The 27252-nt window shown below is 44.9% G+C and overlaps 1 protein-coding gene across 2 annotated transcripts; it reads right to left on the bottom strand.

Annotated features, from left to right (window-relative positions):
• LOC132877635 (tripartite motif-containing protein 16-like) lies at positions 1-6980 on the bottom strand. Of its 2 annotated transcripts, none has more exons than XM_060913603.1 (6): positions 6296-6980; positions 4009-4104; positions 3649-3882; positions 3345-3516; positions 3087-3146; positions 1-3012 (listed from the first exon to the last, which is right to left on the bottom strand). In XM_060913603.1, the coding sequence occupies exons 1-6, from the start codon at positions 6893-6895 to the stop codon at positions 2411-2413; spliced, it is 1764 nt and encodes a 587-aa protein (XP_060769586.1). In that variant the 5' UTR covers positions 6896-6980; the 3' UTR covers positions 1-2410. The 2 variants fall into 2 exon arrangements, with proteins under 2 accessions (XP_060769586.1, XP_060769587.1); XM_060913604.1 differs by having other exon boundaries at positions 1-2988.
• Positions 6981-27252: the final 20272 nt, after the last annotated feature.

The following is a 27252-nucleotide window of genomic DNA, read 5'->3' as shown; positions in this document are numbered from 1 at the left end:
AATTTGCATGGAAAAATCATGTTGAGCTCATTAGCAAAAAGATAGACAAAAATATCGGAATAATATGAAAGGTTGGAAATTTACTTTCACAAAAATTATGATTCTATACTACACCTAGATTTACCCGTACCGAACATACTGTAATATTATATGGGCAAGCACTTATCCAACAACGCTAAAGCCACTGCTCTTACTACAGAAACGCTTTATTAGGATCGCTTCAAATGTGTCATATACATTCCCTTCAACAAATTAGTTTCATGACTTAAAAATATTAACAATATACAACATTAACAAATTACAGATTAGTCTTTTTGTTCACAAAATCATCTATGGAAGTTGATATTTACCAGCACATTACAGAGAAAGCATTATATATAACTCAGATATCCTCAAACACAACACAAGACAGTGCAATAACTTAAGACCGATTCGAACCAAATCTAATCAGCGACAGTTTACTTTAATGTATAGAGAACCCTTTGGATGGAATAGTCTAAAAAAAACAATTACAAAACAGTACGTCGCTGCCCCTTTTCAAGAAGCAACTGCTAAAGAGAATCTTGAATAATCCAGCTGCAAAATTACACTGATCTCTTTCCAAATCCTTGTTATCGATTAATTGTTCATAATTGACGATGTTTTCATGTTTAATTTTAGTTTTGTTCAGTAAGTTGATCTGAAGCTTATTCCTATCATTTTACTCAGCAAATCGATGTCATCATTGTTATTTTACCATGAATTCATATATTTGCTTGTAGCAAATTATATGTTTGTTTCCCCGGCTATCTATTGATCAATTACTTTAATTATTAACTTTTTTATGCTTTATATAAGTTGACCTTAATATTGTCATTTTTATCTTAATAAGAGGAGGCTCTTGAAAAACCATCAAGTTTCAGGCCTCCCCTGCATGTCTTAGTATTTGGTATATTTTGTTAAGCCAATTTTGTTCTTGTATGTGCAATAAACAATAAACACTGAGCGTGTTCTAGTCAATATTCGTTAGTCATAATGAAAAGTATGTCGTGATTTCACAATGTAAATATTATTCCTGTGCATTAGATAGTTTACATAGAAGATTCTTTGTTTATCATTGCGATGGTGAAGACCGCTGAGCGAAAATGTGTGTAATTAGACTATACACCTACTGTATATTGCACAACTTCTGGTGAACAACCTCTCGATTCACAAACATACTGCGCAGTTTATTTCGTTGAGCAAGACAGTATACGGTTCTTTTTCACTGTGGTGGGGGGCATGGCCAAGTGCCAGTTGGTGAGTGGAGCACGAGCCCGGTGAAGGTGCTGTGTGTGTGTGTGTGTGTGTGTGTGCAGTGTGAATCTCTGTCCCTGGCTGAAATCACATCGGTGCAGTGACACAGTTTATTTTGAAACTGCTGAAAAGCATGTTTTGTGTTAAGTGACAGTTTAAAAAATAAAAACGAAAGTGACATTGATCCCGCCTGCCTGTTTCAGTGTCCACTAGATCAGCGAAGCCGTTACATTCATCTTTTTGATTTTTGTGTTTGCGGCCATTTATTATTTTGGTCCTGCGTTTCCTTTCCTTCGCAATACAGAGTTTTTTCTTCCCACTTTCCGTTACTGTAGTCGGTCCTCCATTGTTCTCTCAGGTTACAAATTTGTATCCCACAATGGGGAAACCCCACCACCTCATGCACGACATAACATGTTGGATAAGGTCACGGTGAGGCAAGAAAAAAATGGTGGAGAATTTTGGGCCACGTGGCTCTAAATTCATTAATTGTTCTTTTAGGGGAAAAAAGTAATAAAATTTGAAGTCTGAGTGTCGAATTCAGTAGCTTTCAGTCCACTAAAAAAATAATTGGGTGTCAGGGAAAATTCTTTTTATGGCCTAAATTAGAAAAATCTGAAAGGCAGTCTACCTTTAATTATTATACATTTATGGTGGTGTAGTGGTTAGCACGGTCGCCTCACAGCAAGAAGGTTCCGGGTTCGAACCCAGTGGCCGGTGAGGGCCTTTCTGTCTGGACTTTGCATGTTCTCCCCATGTCTGCATGGGTTTCCTCCGGGTGCTCCAGTTTCCCCCACAGTCCAAAGATATGCAGTTAGGTTGACGTGGGGCGGCCTTGGGCTGAGGTGCCCTTGAGCAAGGTACCAAACCCCTGACTGCTCCCCGGGTGCTCTGGGCTGCCCACTGCTCTGGGTGTGCGTGTGTTCACTGCTTCAGATGGGTTAAATGCAGAGGATGAATTTCACTGTACTTGAAGTGTGCATGTGACGAATAATAATAATAATAAAACATTATACGTTTTAACTTAAATATTAAAATGAGTGTTTTTGTGCAGCTGGATTGTGTTCTAGTGAAACAGACGATTGAGCAACAACGTGGCAACGTGCAGGAATTTTACAGAAAACACTACACACTTTTATTCTCGATCACACAATCTCACTGTAGAACCAGGAGACCAGTAGAACGCGAACCCAGAAACTTTGTAGACCCCAAATCCAGCGTATAGAGGCTGAGTGAATGTGGTGTGGACTCTGTGGAGGAGCTTCATTGTGTAAGAGACGCTGTAGAAGGACAGAGTTCCTGCACTGTGATCCACATACACTCCTATTCTGGAGGGTGATGGACCTCTGAGAACAGTCTCAATCTTGTCGTGATAGAAAGAGAGAGAAGAAGAAGAAGAAGAAGAAGAAGAAGCACACCGCAAACTCCAGGACTGATTGTTGCCTCCAAACCCACACTCATTAACCCGTCCTTTCCTGCTGATGCCTTTATATGAGACTGCTATGGACACACCACCATCACCGCTCCACTCCACCTCCCAGTAACAGCGACCACACACACTCTCCTTACACAACACCTGCTCCCAGGAATCAAATCTCTCTGGATGATCAGAGAAACGCTGCTCTCTCCCACTGTCATTCACCGCTCTGTTCTTCTCAGACAGAATGAGGTGACGATGTGCCGTGTTGGGATCCAGAGTCAGATAACGGAAATCTAAAATAAAAGAGAAAAACCAAACTGAACAATGTGAACATGTTGGGTTTAATTCAAACAATATATTTATGTGAAGTGTGTGTTTGTGTTAGATGTACATTTCAGAAACTCTTCTCTGCTCTGTGGTTCTGGTCCTGAAATGATCTGAAATGCTGCAGCTGTGGAGAGAAAAATAGAAACATGAGTTTGTGTAAAAGATGGAAAGAGTTTAAAGTGATCCAGTCAGTTTATTCATTTTAAATCAGTGTTTTAGTTCAAAGTGTCGGGTGAATAAAGTGTCTGCAGAAAAGAAAGCAGGAGCATCGCTAAGAAATAACACATCACTGTGTTTCTCCAGCAGGAACAGCTCCTCTTACCATGTGGAGGGATTTTGTTGAATTCCTCTTCACAGAATTCCTCGAGTCTCTTTTTCAGATCTGAGAGAGAATTCCTCACTCCATCAAATGAGAGATGTTGATGGACAGTGATGCTGGATGTGCGAAAATCTGGTCCGATAAGTGGAGGAGAGTGACGTCCAGAAGCTAAAACCTACAGAAAGCAAATGAAATGTAAAACCCACTTGTGATGTCAGACAGGGACATTTATTGTTGCCTTAATGAGAGGTGTTTTAGAGAGTGTGTGAGGAACAGCTGGCTCTGTAGATCAGACAGTGAGTGTTACCTGGAGGAAATGGATGTGATCGTGTGTGTGTGAAAGCTGCTCCAGCTCAGTGACTCTCCTCTGAAGATCAGCAATCTCCTGCTCCAGTTGCTCCAGGAGTCGTTCAGCTCGACTCAGTTCAGCCTTCTCCTGATCTCTGATCAGCTCCGTCACCCCCCAGCGCTTTTTCTCCATGGAGCTAATCAGCTCAGTAAAGATCCTCTCATTGTCCTCCACTGCTGTCTGTGCACTGAGCTGTTCGGACACACACACAAGATTTAAAGCTCATCTATCATTCCCTCTCTTACTGGGACTGTAAATGACTCGTTGTCCATGTTGTGTGTGTTTCTAGGAGCAGCTCTGTCTCTGCTCACTGCTCACCTTTATAGTGTTCACAGCCTGTTTCAGCTCCTGCACCTTCTTCTGCTTCTCCTGGATTCTCTGCTGGGATTTCATCTGCTCCTTCTTTAACTCACTCTGAGGACAAATAAAATACATTCAGCTTTTTATACAGTACGAGCGAACTGGTTCCATATTAATGTCAGTTCAAAGTACATTCATGTTTCTTACAGCTGTGAATGTTATGTATTGTGTGTGTGTGTGTTTTTTGTTGTTTTTTGGCAGTGTGGGTGTGGTCAAACACCAGTTTGTGAATAGAGGGCGGGGCCAGGGAAGGTGAGTGGCAAAGTGATCTCACCTGTTGGTAACTGATGTGTGGGTGTCTGTTTTGCAGAAATGACAGAGTCATGAAAAAGAGGGGGAGAGTGAAGAGGTGGTCGTCTCCCGACTGGAGAACACGTGTGTATGTGTGACAAGACATAATGTTAAAGCTGAAAAGCCAAAGTGACAAATAAAAGAGACTGTGTTCAACACCATTTCCTGCCTGTCTGCACTTCAGTATTCCACCCACCTCAGGGACATATAACAGTGGTGCCGAAAGCCAGGAAGACTGACGTTAACCACCAGTGGAGTCCTCCCCACTCAAGAATGTCACCTATGCCCTTGCTGCCACCCAAGAAAGCCAGTACCAAGCCCTGATCACCCTCCGCAAGGAGCAAGAGCAGCGCTGAATCCAATCACAATGTTATGGAAGGACCTGAAGCGAGCAGTTCATGTGAGGAAACCCACCAACATCCCAGAGTTGAAGCTGTTCTGTACGGAGGAACGGGCTAAAATTCCTCCAAGTCGGTGTGCAGGACTGATCAACAGTTACTGCAAACGTTTAGTTGCAGTTATTGCTGCACAAGGGGGTCACACCAGATACTGAAAGCAAAGGTTCACATACTTTTGCCACTCACAGATATGTAATATTGGATCATTTTCCTCAATAAATAAATGACCAAGTATAATATTTTTGTCTCATTTGTTTAACTGGGTTCTCCTTATCTACTTTTTGGACTTGTGTGAAAATCTGATGATGTTTTAGATCATATTTATGCAGAAATACAGAAAATTCTAAAGGGTTCACAAACTTTCAAGCGCCACTGTTGCTGAATGAACACTAACCCCACCACCACGCCCCAAAATCTAGTGAAAAGCCTTCCGTGAAGGGTGGAGCTCATTATAACAGCTTTGTTTGTTTGTTTTGCCAAAATATTCTCTGCGTGTGTGAAATGTTGAAATGTTGAGTAACTGGTCTGACCAGATTACGACTCTCACCGAAGAGAGATTTAACACTGTTAACCAGAACACATACAATTTTAATCAGTTTTTACAGAATCCTTCTGATTGATTTGGAGGTGGAAGATTTTACATTGTACAGTGTCTGTGAATTATTTTATCTCCATTTTAAACCCTGAGGTCACCCAAGAGTGTCCCTTTTGTTCTCCGAGAGAAACTGTTTATGTCTTTTTACATTGCTTTGGGTTGCAGTCACTGTTTTATTGGTTGGGGGACATTTTAAGATCATTTGATATGAATTTTACCTTTCAGCTTTTTATTTTTGGTTTTAAATATGTCCGGAGAAACAAATCCATGTGTCAGCTGGTTACTGTTAACCCTGGCCAGGCCAAAATGGCAATCTACTGAAGTAGAAAAAACAAAATGGCACAAAACACAGACTGTGACCCTGAGAGAATTCTGTCCAGACTGACTAAATCCAGAGTTTTGATTGATTTTATTTTTTTTTAAGAGTATGGGTGATATGGAAATGTTTAAGACAGTGTGGTGTTGTGAGGACGCTCTGTGCTCGGTAGTGGAAGAAGAACTTTGTTTTACACAAAACCTGCATTGCAGAATCACTGCAATAACTTAACTCACACTGTGCACTGTTATATTTAGCCAAATTTATTTAAAATGCTTTATTAAATATTTATTTATTAATTCACATTAATTTTATTATGTAATGCTACTTTTGTAAAAAAAAATAAAGGATCATAAAAAGTAAAAAAAAAAAAAAGTGTTTGTGTTTTCACCTGCCTCGCCCTGTCACAGGCGTTGGCTGACATGTTCACTAACTGGTTTGACCAGATTACGACCATTACTGAAGATAAATTTAACACTCTGTTCACCAGAACACAGACAATTTTAATCAGCTTTTACAGAATCCTTCTGATTGAGACACACATTGAAATTAAAGTTCAAATCATATCACTGACTAAAGCACCTGTTTCTAGATGGGAAACTATAATTAAGATGATTTAATTCTGGAAAGATTTCTAGTTCTCACCTGTTTCTCAGCTCTTTCTGCTGCGGCTGTGACGGTGTCGTGACCTTTGTGATTTTCCATCATACACAAATAACAGATGCAGGTTTGATCAGTCTGACAGTAGATCTCAATCAGCTTGTGATGTTCAGAGCAGATCTTCTCTTGGAGTTTTGCTGAGGCTTCAATCAATGTGTGTTTTTTCAAAGTAGAGTCTTCAAGATGAGGTTTCAGATGAGTTTCACAAAATGAAGCCAAACACATCAGACAGGACTTGACAGCTTTGTGCTTTCTCCCGGTGCAGAAATCACACTCCACATCTTCAGGTCCAGCATAACAGTGAGCAGGAGAAGCAGCTTGGACTTCAGTCTTCTTCACTTTCTCCACCACTTCATCCAGCATGTTGTTTCTGGATAGAACAGGCCTTGGAGTGAAAGTGTCTCTGCACTGAGGACAGCTGTAGACACCCTTCTGATCCTCCTGATCCCAGTGGCCATTAATACACACCTTACAGAAACTGTGACCACAGGAGATAGCCACCGCATCCTTCAGGAGATCCAGACACAGTGGGCACCTGAACTGGTCCTGAGAAAGCTGATCTACTGAAATACTGGCCTCAGCCATTTTCCTGAAATTGCAATGAGAAAGAGATCAGTTTTGTGTTGTCTGAAAGGAGTGACTTCCTTCTTCTGTGTGTGTGTGTCTGTGTGTATGTGACAGAGGGGAGAGAGAAAGAGAGAGAGAGAGATAGGAGGAGCACAAACACAGAGAGATCACGAACACTCCTCTATTAACCATTTCATCTCTCTTCAGTACAGAAATATAACCGCACTGATTAGGATTAATTTCATGAAATACACATGGATAATGATGGCCAGATGAAGCTTCAGGAAACACTGAAGCCCATCCATAACCGCTTATCCTGTGCAGGGTCGTGGGTGAGCTGGAGCCTATCCCAGGTGACTATGGGCGAGAGGCGGGGTTCACCCTGGACAAGTCGCCAGGTCATCACAGGGCTGACACACAAAGACAAACAACCATTCACACCTACGGTCAATTTTGAGTCACCAGTTAACCTAACCTGCATGTCTTTGGACTGTGGGGGAAACCGGAGCACCTGGAGGAAACCCACGCGGACACGGGGAGAACATGCAAACTCTACACAGAAAGGCCCTCGCCGGCCACGGGGCTCGAACCCAGGACCTATGACTCTCTGATTTTTATTGAAATTAATATCTAATAAAGAATAAGAGCTGATATCTGTCAAGCCAAAATGACCATTCATTTATTTCTAAAACGGCTACAAACAAGACGTGTGTTATTTTGCAGTTTGTATCTACAACCCATAATGACGTAATATTACTACTGATACTACAAATCTCTTTTTTACACAGTTTTTCCACACAAATGAAGATAAACAAACCACTTAGTGACCTAAAACCCTGATTAAGAACAGAGTGTGTGAGGGTTTCTGAAATACATGAGGGTGCAGATCTACTGAGAGCTCTGTAAACTTGTCCGAGAGTTCACAGCAAGAAGGTCCGGGTTCGAGCCCCGTGGCCGGTGAGGGCCTTTCTGTGAGGAGTTTGCATGTTCTCCCCGTGTCCGCGTGGGTTTCCTCCGGGTGCTCCGGTTTCCCCCACAGTCCAAAGACATGCAGGTTAGGTTAACTGGTGACTCTAAATTGACCGTAGGTGTGAATGTGAGTGTGAATGGTTGTCTGTGTCTATGCCCATGTTTACATTAGACCGTATCAGCGGATCATCAGATTAACATTTTTAAAACGATTAGTGTGCACACAGCAACACCAATACACGATTTGCGTGCACACAGCAACGCCAATACACGGATACGCTCGGCTCCGCAGGCATCCTGCGCTCCAAATCACTCCGCCCTGAACAGCGAGTGCCCTCTGGAGGGTGCGCACTCCGGCCCTGCGCAGCTCACAGAGCGCGCGAGTGAAGTGCACAAGCCACGATTCAGGACTGAGCCGCTGTGTGTGTGATCCCAGCGCATATCACTTACTACTTGCAAGTGGAAGGATGGCAAGCCTAAAGACAATCATAACTACACAATGGGCAGTATTTGCATTATTATTTGCAGTATTTTCATACTTTTATACTCTTTAATGAAAGGTGATACAAGGCGGAAGTCCGCGCCGTTTTTCAGCAGTCGCGTCACATGACCAACGCCAGCGAATCAGGAAGGAGGATCTCACAGTGACGTTGTCCAATGAGACGCCAGCTAGAGCTCAGCACAGCGTATCTGCGTATTCTCAATGTTTACACAGCACCGGAGCTGACACAATCTGGATTGAATACGTGGACGCTGGCGGATTCCCGTTTCCCGGCGTTTCCAGGCGGTTTAATGTAAACGGACAGTGCATCCGCGAAGAAAACGAGACAGATACGGTCTAATGTAAACGTAGCCTGTGTGTCAGCCCTGTGATGACCTGGCGACTTGTCCAGTACCCCGCCTTTCGCCCGTAGTCAGCTGGGATAGGATCCAGCTCGCCTGCGACCCTGTAGAACAGGATAAAGCAGCTAGGGGTAATGAGATGAGATTAGAATGTGATGATTTGCAAATCTTGGAAACTTTATATTTCATTGAATATAGTACAAAGACATCATATCAAATGTTGAAACTGTGAAATTTTATTGTTTTTTTTTTAAATATACACTCATTTTGAATTCAATGCCAGCAACATATTTCAAGAAAGTTCAAGAAAGTGGTGTCCATGATTTCCAAAAAGAATTTCCAATTTCTCTTTGTCAAATAAGAGGACAGTTGTCCACTTTGCCTTAGTCCAAAAAAGTAAAGGAGCTCTGGCCCAGAGAAAGCAGCAGTGTTTCTGGATGGTGTTTGTATCTGGTTGTAGCTGGGATTTGCGGATGCAGTGATTAACTGTGTTCAGAGACGATGGTTTTCAGAAGTGTTCCTGAGCCACAACATGTAACTTCATGTTGAATTAAAACTGTAACTTGGAAATTAGATGATTTGAGCTTTATATGGTGCTGCACAGAATTGTTACCAAATTATAAAAGGATCATTATTATAGTTGTAATGGTCTAGTACAGTGGTTTTCAAAGTGGGGGCCACGGCCCCCTGGGGGGCCGCCAGGGGGCGCTGGGGGGGGGCCTCAGAAAGTTGGAGGGACGATAACAAAAATTGCGAAAAAAATATATTTTTAAATAATTATTATTAAATTTATTGTAATTAGCTTTTTAATCATTATTATAAAATATAATTATTATAAATAATAATACATCATATCGAAACATTGTTTGCCATGCTCATCTCTCTGATTGCCTGTGACGTTGCAGTTTGCGCCATTTATGAAGCTGCTTTGCTCCTCAAGCTAGCGTATTGCTAGCGCAAAATAGACAGGTTTTTGAAGAAGAGACCGAAGGAACAAACCAACAGCTCTGCGAGGCACTGGTCACAAAAAGGATGGATAACGAGTTGAATCAGGTACTACAGGAGGTTATACAAGTAGTGAATTTTATTAAAGCCCGTCCCATGAAACACAGACTGTTTACCCTGCTTTGTAATGAGATGAGCTCTCATTTTGAGGGGCTGCTGCTTCACTCAAATGTGCGCTGGCTGTCACGGGGCGCAATTTTGAACCATGTCTATGAGCTGCGGAGGGAGGTTGCAGAGTTCCTCTCATCTGAAAAGCATCAGCTGGCAGATCGGTTCACCAATGCAACCTGGATCCGCAAACTTGCATACATGTCAGACATTTTCCAGCATCTAAATGTACTGAATCAAAGCATGCAAGGACGTGACATGTACATACTCCAGGTGCAAGACAAAGTGCGTGCTTTTTCCAAAAAGATCATGCTGTGGTCAAACAAGCTCCAGGAGGGAGTTACAGAAATGTTCCCACTACGTACTTCACCAGGAGCTGCTGTCATGTGATGATTTGGGCTCCGTCTCTCCATTGATCCAGTCCCACCTGGAGCACCTCCAGGGATATTTCAAAGACTATTTCCCTGACCTCAAAAACACACATTTAAACTGGGTTAGGAACCCCTTTGCCCCCGGTGTCGGTTCTAGTCTGGACTTAAAGTCAGAGGAGGAGCTGATTGAGATGACAAACTCAGGGGATTTAAAAATGGACTTTGAGGCTCTTCCCCTGTCTAACTACTGGCTACATGTAAGAAAGGACGATCCCAGCTTGGCTGACAAGGCATTGAAATGCCTTCTCCCTTTTGTAACAACCTACTTGTGTGAGTCTGGCTTTTCAACTTTAAAGGTACTGAAAACCAAACATAGAGCACGTCTACATGTGGACAATGACATGCGTATGGCACTGACGGAGATTAAGTCCAGGGTTGACAAAGTATGTAGGAGCCACCAAGCCCATCCCTCCCACTAGTGTAAACCGTCTGTCACTCCCAGACACACACACACACACACACAAAATTGAGAGTGGTTTGATTTCTTTTGTGCTGTTCTTATCAACAGTTTGTTGAAAAGTTTATTGTTCAGTGCGAAAATATTTGTGTTGAAAACATGTTAGTTAATAATATTCTTATGCTAAACAAATGTAACAATTATTGAATATTGAATAAAAGTAAGAGAAAACATTCTAAAAGTTGATGTTTCTTTACATATTTTGTAGCATTGTCTGTGGATTTGCAAAGGGGGTCCCTGGCCAGAAGCTAATGCTGTTTGGGGGGCCTTGGCATGGAAAAGTTTGGGAACCCCTGGTCTAGTGAGCGTTTATACAAGATAAATTGCGATGCATTTAACTCAAACAATTTCATTTCCTTAAGTCAGTCTCGAAGAAAACTTTTGTCTTTTGTTTGTGTGTGTGTGTTCAGATGGACATTTCAGAAAATCTTCTCTGCTTTCTGGCTGTGGTGGTGAAATCGTCTGCTGAACTGCTGCAGCTGTGGAGAGAAACGGAAACAAAGACAAAAGCATCATCAGGTTGTCTAAAAGTTGGAAAAAGGTAAAGGTGATACAGTTTGTTAATTCATTTTAAATCAGTATTTTAGTGAAAGTATTTTGGTCAACGGAGCAAACTGGCTACAAAAATGAATCAGGAATAAATAATCCTCTGAGCTAGTCCTCATGCTAATGTAACACAGATCAAGTAATCAAGTTTATTTATTGATGGCTGTAACAGTTCCTGATGTGGGTGGAGCACAGAAGCACGGCAGGCGAGAGTTGATGTTCACATACATACATTTTATTGTCCTTATTTTGGCTTTTCAGCTTGCTTGCTTGCTTGCTTGATTGATTGATTGATTGATTGATTGACTCATTCATTCATTCATTCAGTCAGTCAGTCACACACACGTGTTGGGGCCGGGGATCCTCTTTTCTCTGCTCTCCCCCTCCTTCTATGCTCAATCCCTGTGACAAACAAACACACCCACATACATTAATGGACACCAGGTGTAATGATTTAGCCACTTACCTTCCCCGACCCCGCCCTCCATTCACAAACTACCACTTGGCCATGCCCCCGTTGCCACATGATGGGACAGGGAGTCCGCCACCACTATCTGTGCCCCCAGCCTGTGGACCACCTCAAACTTAAACAGCTGGAGGGCAGGTGATCAGCACATTGCTATCCTTCATGCTGTGGAGCCACTAGAGGGGCGCATGGTCCGAACAGAGAGTGAAAGAGTGCCCCAGCAGGTAGTATCAGAGGACGAGGACCGCCCACTTGATGGCAAGGCACTCTTTTTCGATGGTGCTGTACTTTCTTTCACGCATCGAGAGTTTATGGCTGATGTACAGCACGGGGTGCTCCTCACCCTCCACCTTCTGGGACAAAATGGGCCCCAGCCCTCTGTCTGATGTGTCAGTCTGTAAAATAAAGGGGAGAGAGAAGTCAGGGGAGTGCAAAAGTGGCCCCCACACAGTGCAGCTTTTACCTTAGAGAATGCCTGTTGGCACTGCTCCGTCCACTGGACCGGATCAGGAGCCCCCTTTTTAGTGAGATCAGTTAAAGGGCTGGTGATGTCTGAATAATTAGGTATAAACCTACGATAATAGCTAGCCAGCCCCAGGAACTGTCTCACCCCCTTTTTGGTCTTGGGCCTCAGGCAGGCTGCAATTGCTGCAGTCTTGTTAATTTGGGGACGCACCTGCCCATGACCCAATGGAACCCCAGATACCGTACTTCCACCCGCTCAATTGCACACTTTTTTGGGTTAGCTGTGAGGCCCGTTCGCCTCACCTCATAGTCGACATTCCCGACTCGCCGTGTGACCTCGAAGGGTCCTTTCCACTTCATGATTAATTTAGAACTCGACGTGGGCAATAATATGAGTACTTTGTCTCCTGGCATGAACTCTCTAAGGCACATGCCCCTGTCATACAGATGGCTTTGACGTTCTTGTGCCTGCCGCAAATTTTCCTGGGTTAAGTGCGTGAGTGTGTGGAGTTTTGTGCACAGGTCAATTACATGCGTCCTCACTTACAAATTTCCAAATTATGTTCTTGAGTGTTTGGTTAAATCGCTCCACTAAGCCATCCGTTTGTGGGTGATAGACACTGGTGTGGATAGACTTAATCCCCAGTAACCCATACAGTTCGCGCAGTGTACATGGCATAAACAGAGTGCCTTGGTCTGTCAGGATTTCTTTCAGAATCCCAACCCAGGAGATAAAGTCTCATCTCACGACTGCTCTCACAGGAAATTCCCAAGGGAATCCCCAAGAGATGGAGGAGAGGCAGGGTGCTCCTCACTCCTTGCATCGCTCTGACACAGTGCTGACGTAGATGGCTCTGTGACAGCTTCCCCAGTCAATGCCACACTGGGAACTTTCTGTGACATATTTATGCAGGACCCATCTCTCAATTTGAGTTCCATTAATTCTTTAAACCCTGGCCAATCAGTTCCCAATATTACGGAGTGGGTGAGACGAGGGTTAACCCCCGCCTTAATTCTATGCATTTGGTCCCGGAATAAAATATGTACGGACACTAAAGGGTAATTGTGAATATCCCCGTGCACACATAAAACCTTCACCGGTTGTGCTCTCCCCATTGCCTCACCTTGCAACAGGCGTTGGTGAATTGAGGTCTGATTCCAACTGGAATCCACCAACTCATGATATGTATCCTCTTGAACACTTACTGGTATGTGACCGCCCGATCGGAGGCGGTCTCTGGCACATCGGGGATCCAGATCACAGCTCCCACCTCCCTGGCAGAGCTCCAACTCTGGAGATGCTCCGACTCCCCACCCCACCAGCACACCGGCCAGGCTTTCCCTCTGCACTGGCATTATGGGAGTCACTCACCTGAGGAGGAGACAACACAGACACGGAAGAGGGAGATGGGAAGACACCACGGGTGCAACAGGCCATTTGGGGAGGAGCCAGCCGCCGCCTCCATGGTAGGGGAACGGGGTGGGGAGGGGAAAGAGAGCCGGGGGGGAGAAGAGAGAGCGAGCGGAGAAGCGAGGAGAGATGCCTCATCGGCCTGCCATTGGAGCTGCCTCCAGATGGTCCTCCGCCAGCTCGATGGCTCATCCCAGCGACGCCGGGCGATGACACTGGACCCATTCCACTATTCCTTCCGGAAGTCAAGAGATGAACTGTTCCAGTGCCACCAGATCAATGATCTCATCGGTGTCAAGATCTTCCACCCTCAGCCACCGCCAGGAGGCGTCCTGGAGTTGCTGGCCAAATGTAGATGTCCGGCCAGCCTCCTCCAATGCCAGCGTTTGGAAGTGCTGGCGATGTTGTTCCGGGGAGCATCCGACCCGCCACAGGATGGCTTTCTTCAGGTCAACATACACCAGTCGGCTGTCAGCAGGGAGCTGCTGTGCTGTGAGCTGTGCTTCACCAGTCAGGTGCAGGAGGAGGCATGTGGCATGCTGCTCCAGTGGCCACCCCCACGCCTTGGCTGCTTGTTCGAAGAGGGCGAGGAACGCTTCCAGATCATCCTGCGGGCCCATCATCATGAGGGTGCCGGTGCAGTGATGGTCGATGCCCCTGCTGACGCAAGCAGATGCCATAACTCATGGTGATCTTCCTGCTGGGACAGCATCAAGGCTTCGAAGCATTGCTGTGGCAGCAGGGGCATGGTCAAGCATCGGTCTGTGACCAGAGGGCAGAGTCAGGGAAGGTAAGTGGCAGAATCACTACACCTGATGTCAATTAACCTGTGTTTGTGTGTCTTCCCCAGAGACCATGCCCTATAGAAGGAGAGAGAGAGCAGTGGAAGGGAGCTCTCTCCCCAACCAGATGACTAATGTGTGTGTGCATGTCTGTGTGGCTGGGAGATTGTGTTCGACTGAAAAGAGTCACAATAAAGAGTTTTGACAACTCAGTTCGGGCCTGCCGTACTTCTGTGCTCCACCCACTCACTCAAAGTCCTACAGTGGGGCCGAAACCCAGGAAGGAGCACAGAGGAGAACAGCCCCATGGAGTCCTCCCCCTTCGTGGACCTGATCCACACCCTCGCCATGGCCCAACAGAGCCAGCACCAGGCACTGGTCGCCCTCCAAAAGGAGCAAGCGCAAAGGTTCAAGGCCCTGGTGCTGGTGCAACAGGAAGATCGTCAGGCGTTCCGGCACCTCCTCTCGTCAGCGGGGTCCACCACCTCCACCGCCGCGGGCCCTCCCCACCTCACCCTAACGAAGATGGGCCCGCATGATGACCCCGAGGCCTTCCTAGCGCTCTTCGAGGAAGCAGCAGAGGCCTGGGGCTGGCCGGTGGAACAGCGCATGGCGCGACTCCTCCCCCTGCTAACAGGCGCGGCGCAGCTGGCTGAACTACAGCTCCCCGCCGACAGCCGGCTGGTCTACGCGGACCTGCACTGGGCCGTCCTCCAGCATGTGGGGCACACCCCAGAACAACAACGCCAGCACTTCCGCGCTGTACACCTACAGGAGGTCGGCCGCCTGTTCGAGTTTGGCCAGCAACTCCGGGACGCCTGCCAGCGGTGACTGAGGGCTGACAACCGTGATGCCGAGGGAATCGTCGATCTGGTGGCACTGGAGCAGTTCATCGCCTGACTTCCCGAAGGGACCACGGAGTGGGTCCAGTGCCATCGCCCGGCATCGCTAGATCAGGCCATCGAGTTGGCGGAGGATCATTTGGTGGCTGTTCCCATGGTAGGATCGCAGATCTCCTCTTCTCCTCTCTCTCTCTCCCCCTCCCCTTCTGTGTCTCGTCCTCGCCCCATTCCCCCACCGCAGAGGCGGGCACCTGCCCCACCCCAGCTGGCCCGCCGCACCCGCGGTGCCCTCCCGTTTCCCGCTTCCATGTCTGTCTCTCCCCCCCTCAGGTGAGTGAGCCCCAGAGCACCGGTGCAGAGAGAAAGCCCGGGCCGGGTTGCTGGTGCAGTGGGGAGCCAGGGCCTTGCTACAGCCCTTTCGTATTCTGATTTCTTGATTCTCCTGCTGGTATTGTTTTGTGTTTGTTTGTCTAGATTTCTGTTCAATTTTTGCCCCTGTTTTACCTGCCTGTTCTTCTGGATTGTGTTTTTTGCTTCCTCTGCCTGGGTTTCCCTTGTCCCTGTTTTCTTCAGTTTTTGTGAAGATTTTCTGTCTTGTTTTTGTCTCTGACCATGCCTGCCTGCTCTTCTGTGTTTTGACCTCTTGGCCTGTTCTTTGACCTCTGATTTTTGCCTGAGCCCTATTGTACCTCTGCCCTGTACTTCATTAAAGAAGTTATTTTCTGTACACTGCCTGTTGAGTCTGCTTTTGGGTCCTCACTTCACCTCAGCTCGCCATTTCTGACAAAATGTACTGTAGATAAAGAGAACCCAGTGAAGCAAACGAGACAAAAATATTATACTTGCTCATTTATTTATTGAGAAATGATCCAATATTACAGATCTGTGAGTGGCAAAAGGGCGGCACGGTGGTGTAGTGGTTAGCGCTGTCGCCTCAAAGCAAGAAGGTCCGGGTTTGAGCCCCGGGGCCGGCGAGGGCCTTTCTGTGTGGAGTTTGCATGTTCTCCCCGTGTCCGCGTGGGTTTCCTCCGGGTGCTCCGGTTTCCCCCACAGTCCAAAGACATGCAGGTTAGGTTAACTGGTGACTCTAAATTGAGCGTAGGTGTGAATGTGAGTGTGAATGGTTGTCTGTGTCTATGTGTCAGCCCTGTGATGACCTGGCGACTTGTCCAGGGTGTACCCCGCCTTTCACCCGTAGTCAGCTGGGATAGGCTCCAGCTCACCTGCGACCCTGTAGAAGGGTAAAAGCGGCTAGAGATAATGAGATGAGATGAGATGAGATGAGTGGCAAAAGTATGTGAACCTTTGCTTTTAGTATCTGGTGTGATCCCCTTGTGCAGCAATAACTGCAACTAAATGTTTCCGGTAACTGTTGATCAGTCCTGCACACCAGCTTGGAGGAATTTTAGCCCATTCCTCTGTGCAGAACAGCTTCAACTCTGGGATGTTGTTGGGTTTCCTCACATGAACTGCTCGCTTCAGGTCCTTCCACAACATTTCTATTGGATTAAGGTCAACAAAACTGGGCGCTGGGTGAGATGGCTGCCTCTCCAGTAACTCTGTAGTTTTTAACTCTTTAAACCTCTTTTTTCTACCTTTTTTTGGTCTACTTACAAAGATAGTGTGTTTAACTATATAACGTGGATATATTTAACTTTAACACGCAACCAGGAGCCAGTTTTCTCACTTATTCGAGAGAGGAGCTGCTGGCCCTGAAAACAATGGGACGAGCCGGGATACGACACCCCATCCCAGCGGAGCTGAGGAGGAAACCCAGGGGCTGCAAAGCTGGAGCTAAGCTAAAGGGTAGGCTAGCGGACAACCGGCAGTGCTACAAACCATCCATTCCCTCCGTTATCATGGGGAATGTGAACTTGCTGCCAAATAAAGTCATGAGCTTTCCGCTCTGAACAACCAGCGGACTTACCAGGAGAGCAGCTTATTTATCTTTACGGAGACAGACCTTGTACCGGATGCTAATGTGGACCTGCGAGGATTCACTGCTGTGAGAGCCGACAGAGACACTAAAGCATGCGGGAAAGGCAAAGGTGGGGGACTCATCATTTATGTCAACAACCGCTGGTGTAACCCAGGATATATCTCCGTAAAGACAGCTTTATGTTGCCCGGACTTGGAGCTGCTAGCTGTTAGCCTGCAGCCATATTATCTGCTAAGGGAGTTCAGTCACGTGATCACCATCTGTGTTTACATCCCTCCGAGGGCAGCCGCAGCCACTGCATGTGAGAGGATTCACTCTGTCACAGCAAGGCTGCAGACACAGCACCCTGAGGCATTTATAATCATTTCTGGGGACTTTAACCATGCTACATTGGACTCTACTTTGGCTGCTTTTTACCAGGCTGTGGATTGTCCAACAAGGAACAACAGGACAAGTGACTTGCTGTATGCTAATGTGAGGGATGCATACAGAGTCACAGCCATCCCCCCACTAGGGAAGTCTGACCACAACCTGGTTCTTCTGCAGCTGAAGTACACCCCCCAGGTTCAAAGGCAGCCTGCAACAACTAGCTCCATCTGGAGGTGGTCCCCTGAAATGGAATATGCCCTTAGAGACTGCCATGACATCATGGACTGGGATGTGCTGCTTAGCCCACACTGTGAAGACATAGAGTGGCTGACACACTGTCTGACAGATTACCTCAACTTTTGTGCAGATGTGGTCTCCCCCACTAAGACTGTACGGTGTTACCCTAATAACAAGCCATGGGTTACACAGGAAGTCAAAGCTGTCCTCAACAGGAAGAAGGCCTCCTTCAGGAGCAGGGATAGGGAGAAAATGAAACCAGCACAGCAGGAGGTGAAACGCTGCATGAGGGAAGTTAAGGACAGCTACAGGAGAAAGGTGGAGCAGAAGCTGAAGGAGAACAGCATGAGGGAGGTCTGGGAAGGTGTGAAAACCATCACAGGCCACAATACAAAGACCAGAGTCATTGAGGGGACAGTGGAGAGGGCGAATGAGTTGAATGACTTCTTCAATCGGTTCAACCAGCCCACGTCCCCTGCACCCTCTCTCTCACTGCAGCCATCTCTCCTTCTTCCCTCAACACACCTCCCCCCAGTCATTACAGCAGCCCCCTCCTCCCCCACCTCAACACAGACTCCTCTATGCATTACTGCAGACCAGGTCAGAGGTCAACTGAGGAAGCTTCACCCCAGGAAAGCAGCAGGCCCGGAAAAGGTGTGTCCATGACTACTGAAGACCTGCGCTGCTGTCCTGGGTGAACCACTCCAACACAACTTCAACCTCAGCCTGCAGCTGCAGAGAGTGCCAACCCTGTGGAAGACATCATGTATCGTTCCAGTTCCCAAAAAGAATTGGCCCAGTGTGCTGAACGACTTCCGACTAGTGGCACTCACTTCACATCTGATAAAGACGTTGGAGCAGCTCTTCCTCATCCTCCTCAGACCCCAGGTACAACATGCCCAGGACTGTCTGCAGTTTGCATACTGAGCAGGTGTTGGTGTGGAAGACGCCATCCTCTACCTGCTACACTGAGCCCACTCGCATCTGGATAAGGGAAATGGCACAGTGAGGATCCTCTTCTTGGACTTCTCGAGTGCCTTCAACAGCATCCAGCCCCTACTGCCTCAGGACAAACTGAACAGGATGCGAGTGAACCCCTGCCTGGTCAACTGGATCTCCAGCTACCTCACTGACAGGCCGCAGTACATCAGGCTGAAGGACACCACGTCTGACACTGTGATTAGCAGCACTGGAGCACCCCAGGGCATGGTGCTGGCCCCTCTTCTCTTCACCCTGTACACCGCGGACTTCTGCTACAACTCGGAGCTGTCACATTCAGAAGTTTGCCGATGACACAGCCATCGTTGGGTGTATCAGTGACGACAGAGAGGAGGAATAGAGGAGTCTGGTGAGGAACTTTGCTGCGTGGTGCAACAGGAACCATCTGCAGCTCAACACCTCGTAGACCAAGGAGCTGGTCATTGACTTTGGGAGGTCCAGACCAAGGTCACAACCAGTTCTGATCGAGGGAGTCGAGGTTGAGGCTGTGGATTCCTACAAGTACCTCGGGCTGTGGCTGGACAGCAAGCTGGACTGGACTTGCAACACCAATAACTTATACAGGAAGGGACAGAGCAAGCTATACTTCCTTAGGTGGCTGTGGTCCTTTAACATCTGCAGGAAACTCCTGTGGATGTTCTATCAGTCTCTGGTTGCCAGTGTCTTGTTTTACACCATGGTGTGCTGGGGGGGGCAGCACATCCAAGAAGGACACATCCAGGCTGGACAAACTGATCAGGCGGGCCGGCTCTGTGGTCGGCATGAAGCTGGACTCTCTGGTGATGGTGGCAGAGAAGAGGACTATGGACAAACTATTGAACATCATCGACAATGCCAGTCACCCTCTGCACACCGTCATCAGCAACCAGAGGAGCCTGTTCAGTGACAGAATGCTCCTTCCCAAGTGCAGGACGAACAGACTCAAAGACTCCTTTGTCCCTCACACCATCAGACTGTACAACTCCTCTCTGGGGGGAGGAGGGGTAACAGGAGGACAGAGGACGGGAAGGAGCAGTAGCCTAGCCTGACAATAAGCAATACTGGACAATGTGCAATATAATGTGCAATATAAAGTGCAATATCTTACCTGCTCCCCCCCACATAAATACTTAATTTATTTTAATTTATCTAGAAGTTTTCTCTATTTATTTTCTCTGTTTATCTGTAATGATGCTGCTGGAATCTGAATTTCCCTGAGGGAACCCTCCCAAAGGGATCAATAAAGTTTTATCTAATCTAATCTAATCTAATCTAATCTAATCTAATCTAATCTAATCTAATCTAATCTACTCAGTCCCCCCAGGATTTCGCGGGCCTTTTTTGTGATTGTTGTAGGCTAAAATGTCTGTTGTTGCGGGGGGTTTTCCAAAAAATTGCGATGAAAGTTGCGGTGTTTTTTAGGTTTTTGTTGCGATTACATTGCGGGAGGAAGTGAAAGTTGCGATTACATTGCAGGAGGAAGTGAAAGTTGCGAGAAATTGTTGCGATTTTCTCTTTTTGTGATTAAAATTGAGTGATATGTTAAATATTAAGTTATTACTGAAAAACTATTGATTAAAAAAACAAAGACACTGAGAAATGGTCCTATAAACAACTTTACCAATATAAAAGATTACCAGGACTACAAAGATACAGAAAAATAGGCTTTACTTATCCAAATGCACCTGTTGGTTCAAAAGTTAAAGTGCATAGAACCTCAGAGCACAACATGAAGTTACCTTAAAATATAATATAATATAAATGCCCCAGCTTTCATGTAAGAGAAAAAACTATTAATACTAGTCCTGTGTGCAGGCAGTCTCTCCTGAAGACTAAATTAAACAATAATTATAAACTAATATAATAAATTGCTCAGGCTTCATAGAATAAAAAAAAAAAACAATTTGAACAGAATCTCACAGTATGATGCTGAAGCTGCCTAAACCATGGAAAATAAAATACCATTTTGGCAAAAATGTTGGCCTCCATTCATTTCTTGTATTAAGTAAAAAAATAATGTAAAGTGCACACAGTCCTTCACTGTAAACATAACACACTTTCACTAACAGAATTTAAGCCTACTGTATATAAACACTGACTCACACATGCTGCTTCTCTTGAACGCATAGTCCACGGAAGTAAGGCGGAAGGTAGTTTGTCGATGTCACCTCAAGACGATGCCAGTGATTGGTCAAATTTGCAGGAAAGTTGCGGTGACTGGATATAATTGCAACACCGCCCTGAATTCGCGGGGATTGGTTGAATTTGCGTTGAAGTTGCAAATCGCAAAATCCTGGAGGGTCTGTCTAGTCTAATCTAATCTAATCTAATCTAATCTAATCTAATCTAATCTAATCTAATCTAATCTAATCTAATCTAATCTAATCTAATCTAATCTAGGTCAGGACTTTGAGTTGGCCATTCCAAAACATTAACTTTATTCTTCTTTAACCATTCTTTGGTAGAACGACTTGTGTGCTTAGGGTCGTTGTCCCTGCATGATCCGCCTTCACTTGAGATTCAGTTCATGGACAGATGTCCTGACATTTTTCTTTAGAATTCGCTGGTATAATTCAGAATTCATTGTTCCATCAATGATGGCAAGCCGCCCTGGCCCAGATGCAGCAAAATGGGCCCAAACCATGATACTACCACCACCATGTTTCACGAATGGGATAAGGTTCTTATACTGGAATGCAGTGTTTTCCTTTCTCCAAACATAATGCTTCTCATTTAAACCAAAAAGTTCTATTTTAGTCTCATCCATCCACAAAACATTTTTCCAATAGCCTTCTGGCTTGTCCACGTGATCTTTAGCAAACTGCAGATGAGCAGCAATGTTCTTTTTGGAGAGCAGTGGCTTTCTCCTTGCAACCCTGCCATGCACACCATTGTTGTTCAGTGTTCTCCTGATGGTGGACTCATGAACATTAACATTAGCCAAGGTGAGAGAGGCCTTCAGTTGCTAAGAAGTTACCCTGGGGTCCTTTGTGACCTCACTGACTATTACATGAATGAATGAATGAATGAATGAATGAATGAATTTATTTATTTCGAACATGTATAAAAATGTATGTAACTATTTATACATACAAAAGAAAGAAAATGAAAAAAGTGACAAAAAAAGAATAAATAAAATAATATAAAGAGCTAATACATTACAATACACCGCACATTGTTCGAAAAAGGAGTGGGAAGAAGTACAATACTTTTAATACTTTTACATGCCTTGCTCTTGGAGTGATCTTTGTTGGTCGACCACTCCTGGGGAGGGTAACAATGGTCTTGAATTTCCTCCATTTGTACACAATCTGTCTGACTATGGATTGGTGGAATCCAAACTCTTTAGAGATGGTTTTGTACCCTTTTCCAGCCTGATGAGCATCAACAACGCTTTTTCTGAGGTCCTCAGAAATCTTTTGTTCGTGCCATGATACACTTTCACAAACATGTGTTGTGAAGATCAGACTTTGATAGATCTGTGTTTTTTAAATAAACCAGGGTGCCCACTCACACCTGATTGTCATCCCATTGATTGAAAACACCTGACTCTAATTTCACCTTCAAATTAACTGCTAGAGGTTCACATACTTTTGCCACACACAGATATTTAATATTGGATCATTTTCCTCAATAAACAATTGAACAAGTATAATATTTTTGTCTCATTTGTTTAACTGGGTTCTGTTTATCTACTTTTAGGACTTGTGTGAAAATCTGATGATGTTTTAGGTCATATTTATGGAGGAATATAGAAAATTCTAAAGGGTTCACAAACTTTCAAGCACCACTGCATATAATGATGTTGTCTAAGTAGGCAATGGCATAGGCAGCATGTGGATGGAGAATTTTGTGCATGAGCCACTGGAATGTTGTGGGAATGCTGAATAACCCGAAAGGAAGCGTGACAAATTGGTGTAAGCCAAACTTTGTGGAAAACGTAGTTTTTTTCTCTGGATAGAGGAGTCAAGGGGATCTGCCAATATCCCTTTGTCAAATTCAGTGTCACATAAACTGAGTAGCACCTAATCAACTGAGCAACACGTCAATGCAATGCATTGGGTTAGAGTCAAATTTAGACACCATGGTGACTTTCCTATCGTCATGGCTGCAGCCAGCTATGAGGCCACCAAGGTCCGGACCTCGGTCATTTTTAAGAGCTGAAAATACATTTGTACACTAAATATTCAACTGGATAAAAAAATAAAGAATAACATTAAACGCCTCCGTAAAAAGTGCATTGTTAATTATGTTAAACGTTGATTCTGTCTTCTGTGTCTGTTTCGTGCGTGCGGCTCTGAGACCAAGAACACAAAAACGAATGAGACTTGGGGGAGTGAAAGCAGTGCAGTAGACATTGTTTTTTTTCATGGTAACTATCAGTCCACTTTTATGAAGCTGTTAAATTTACATTTTCAAAGCAGTGCAGTTTTGTCCTCATTGCTTGGGCAAGATCACACCATTAAACAAGCTTAAATTATTCTTACTCTTGCCACATACATGATTTTTTGTTTTCAAAACTAATGATATTCAGTTCAAACACCATTAAAAGTAATTTCAGGAAAAGATCTCTTGTGTGACATGTAATTCAACCCTCTCATTTAAATATGTTGAAATTTTTTCAGCGCGCGTTTTGCGTGCACATCACGGATCTCTGTGATTTTAAAATACTGGCTACGGCCCTGCCTATAGTCCACACAGAACTGGACTGACCCGTCGGTCCTGGGGACCAAGACCACCAGTGTGCTCCAATTACTGTGGGACTCCTTGATTATTCCCATTTTGAGCATTGCCTTGAGTTCATCCCAAACCATCACTTTCTTGTGTTCGGGCAAGTGGTTTGGGTGGCAATGCACTACCACCCCTGGTGGCATCTCAATGTGGTGTTCTATGAGGTGAGTGTGGCCAGGAAGGGGCAAGAACATGTTGGAAAACTCCACTTGCAACTTGGCAACCTCCGTGAGTTGGGCTGATGAGAGGTGGTCTCCACAGGGGACCAGAGTGGCTCGAGTGTTCACTATTTTTTTTACATCTGGCCACAGCTCTGTCCTCTCTGGAACAACTGATGCCAATGCCATGGGGACCCACTCATTCCAAGGTTTTAGTAGGTTGAGGTGGTATATTTGTAGTGCTCTGCCCCTATCCATTCACCTCACCCCATAGTCGACATCCCCGATTTGCCGTGTGACCTCAAAGGGCCCGTGACAGCGATAAATTTTGAGCTCAAAGTGGGCAATCATACAAGCACTATATCTCCCGCTGTGAATTCTCTAAGACACGCACGCCTGTTGTACAGCCAGGCCTGACATTCTTGTGTCTGCCATAAATTCTCCTGGGTTAAGTGACTGAGTGTGTGGAGCTTTGCATACAGGCTGAGAACATACTGAATTTCATTTTTACTGTTTGAAGGTCCCTCCTCCCAATTTTCCCACAGCACATCCAAAATGCCACGAGGCTTGCACCCATATAATAATTTGAATGGGGAGAATCAAGCAGAGGCTTGTGGGACCTCTTGTACTGCAAATAACAGGGACTTGAGACATTTATCCCAATTACATTTGTCTTCACTTACAAACTTCCAAATTTTTAAAGTTTTTAAAGGAGATACGCAGAGCCATGGCCTCACTTTTTATTTATAAATGCCTGCAACCTCAAGAATGGCATAGTAATAGTTTTAAGCGTTAACAATAAATATGATATACGTACATACATGCGTTCTCTAATCGGGAGACGACCACCTCTTCGCTCTCCCCTTTTTTTTCACTACTCTGTCATTCTTGCAAAACACACACACACGCACGCACACACACATGAGTTACCAACAGGTGAGAACAATTTGCCACTCACCTTCCCTGGCCCCACCCTCTGTTCACAAACTGATGCTTGACCACACCCTCATTGCCACAAAAAAAAACAAAAAAATCCACACAAAATAAAACACACAGAGAACAGAACATTCACAGCTGTAAGAAACATGAATGTACTTTGAACTGACATTAATATGGAACCAGTTCGCTCGTACTGTATAAAAAGCTGAATGTATTTTATTTGTCCTCAGAGTGAGTTAAAGAAGGAGCAGATGAAATCCCAGCAGAGAATCCAGGAGAAGCAGAAGAAGGTGCAGGAGCTGAAACAGGCTGTGAACACTATAAAGGTGAGCAGTGAGCAGAGACAGAGCTGCTCCTAGAAACACTCACAACATGGACAACGAGTCATTTACAGTCCCAGTAAGAGAGGGAATGATAGATGAGCTTTAAATCGTGTGTGTGTGTGTGTGTGTGTGTGTGTGTGTGTGTGTCCTAACAGCTCAGTGCACAGACAGCAGTGGAGGACAGTGAGAGGATCTTTACTGAGCTGATCAGCTCCATGGAGAAAAAGCGCTGGGAGGTGACGGAGCTGATCAGAGATCAGGAGAAGGCTGAACTGAGTCGAGCTGAACGACTCCTGGAGCAACTGGAGCAGGAGATTGCTGATCTTCAGAGGAGAGTCACTGAGCTGGAGCAGCTTTCACACACACACGATCACATCCATTTCCTCCAGGTAACACTCACTGTCTGATCTACAGAGCCAGCTGTTCCTCACACACTCTCTAAAACACCTCTCATTAAGGGAACAATAAATGTCCCTGTCTGACATCACAAGTGGGTTTTACATTTCATTTGCTTTCTGTAGGTTTTAGCTTCTGGACATCACTCTCCTCCATTGGAAAGACCATTCTTTCACACATCCAGCGTCACTGTCCATCAACATCTCTCATTTGATGGAGTGAGGAATTCTCTCTCAGATCTGAAAAAGAGACTCGAGGAATTCTGTGAGGAGGAATTCAACAAAATCCCTCCACATGGTAAGAGGAGCTGTTCCTGCTGGAGAAACACAGTGATGTGTTATTTCTTAGCGATGCTCCTGCTTTCTTTTCCGCAGACACTTTATTCACCCGACACTTTGAACTAAAACACTGATTTAAAATGAATAAACTGACTGGATCACTTTAAACTCTTTCCATCTTTTACACAAACTCATGTTTCCATTTTTCTCTCCACAGCTGCAGCAGTTCAGATCATTTCAGGACCAGAACCACAGAGCAGAGAAGAGTTTCTGAAATGTACATCTAACACACACACACACACACACACACACACACACACACACACACACACACACAGACACTTCATATAAATATACTGTGTGAATTAAATCCAACATGTTCACATTGTTCAGTTTGTTTTTCTCTTTTATTTTAGATTTCTGTTATCTGACTCTGGATCCCAACATGGCACATCGTCACCTCATTCTGTCTGAGAAGAACAGAGCGGTGAGAGATAGTGGGAGAGAGCAGCGTTACTCTGATCATCCAGAGAGATTTGATTCCAACTGTCAGGTGTTGTGTAAGGAGAGTGTGAGTGGACGTTGTTACTGGGAGGTGGAGTGGAGCGGTGCTGGTGGTGTCTCCATATCAGTCTCATATAAAGACATCAGCAGGAAAGGACTGGGTGATGAGTGTGGGTTTGGAGGCAACAATCAGTCCTGGAGTCTGTGGTGTTCTTCTTCTTCTCTTTCTTTCTGGCACAACAACATTAAGACTGATCTCAGAGTTCCATCAGCCTCCAGAATAGGAGTGTATGTGGATCACAGTGCAGGAACTCTGTCCTTCTACAGCGTCTCTGACACGATGAAGCTCCTCCACAGAGTCCACACCACATTCACTCAGACTCTATATGCTGGGTTTGGGTTCTTCAAAGTTTCTGGGTTAGCGTTCTACTGGTTTTCTGGTTCTACTGTGAGATTGTGTGATCCATAGTAAAAACAAGTGTGTTGTTTTTTTTTTTATGTAAAATTCCTGCACGTTGCCACGTTGTTGGTCAATCGTCTGTTTTATTAGAACACAATCCAGCTGGACAAAAAACAGTCACTTTATTATTTAAGTTAAAGCATGTATAATGTAAATGTATAATAATTAAAGTTAGACTGCCTCTCAGATTTTTTTTAATTTAGGCCATAAAAATAATTTTCCCTGACACCCAATTCTTTTTTAGTGGACCGAATGCTACTGAATTCGAAACTCGGACTTCAAAATTTATTACTTTTTTTCCCTAAAAGAACAATTAATGAATTTTGAGCCACGTGGCCCTAAATTCTCTGCCATTTTTTTCTTGCCTCACCGTGACCTAATCCAAGATGCTATGTCATGCATAACGTGGCGGGGTTTCCCTGTTGTGGGATACAAATTTGCAACCTGAGAGAACAGATCAGACATCCTGTCACTCCTTCAATCAAACTTTAAAGATTTTTTTCTCTACTCAGGCTCATGTCTGAAACGGGTGGGTTATACAGGAAATTCACGAGGTTATACAAAAGTCGAGTTTAGGAAAGTGTATTAGTGGCATTACAAATGTAGTGGAGGGTTCATATTCCAAAAGCTATTACTTCTGATCACTACGTTTGGCAAAAACATGAGCAAATACAAAAATCAAAAAGATGAATGTAACAGATTCGCTTATATAGTGAACACTGAAACAGGCAGGCGGGC

The sequence above is a fragment of the Neoarius graeffei genome, chromosome 2, assembly GCF_027579695.1.
Source record: "Neoarius graeffei isolate fNeoGra1 chromosome 2, fNeoGra1.pri, whole genome shotgun sequence".
Lineage (NCBI taxonomy): Eukaryota > Metazoa > Chordata > Actinopteri > Siluriformes > Ariidae > Neoarius > Neoarius graeffei.
The sequence above is the reverse complement of the archived record's forward strand: the minus strand, read 5'-3'. Positions and strand labels throughout refer to the sequence as shown.

Bases quoted from the DNA above. Each gene is read 5' to 3' on its own strand.
- LOC132877635 (XM_060913603.1), bottom strand. From the start codon at position 6,895: ATGGCTGAGGCCAGTATTTCAGTAGATCAGCTTTCTCAGGACCAGTTC. The intron at 3,883-4,008 runs GTGAGCAGTGAG...GTGTCCGAACAG, and splicing joins AGGCTGTGAACACTATAAAG to CTCAGTGCACAGACAGCAGT. The intron at 3,147-3,344 runs GTAAGAGGAGCT...TTCTCTCCACAG, and splicing joins CAACAAAATCCCTCCACATG to CTGCAGCATTTCAGATCATT.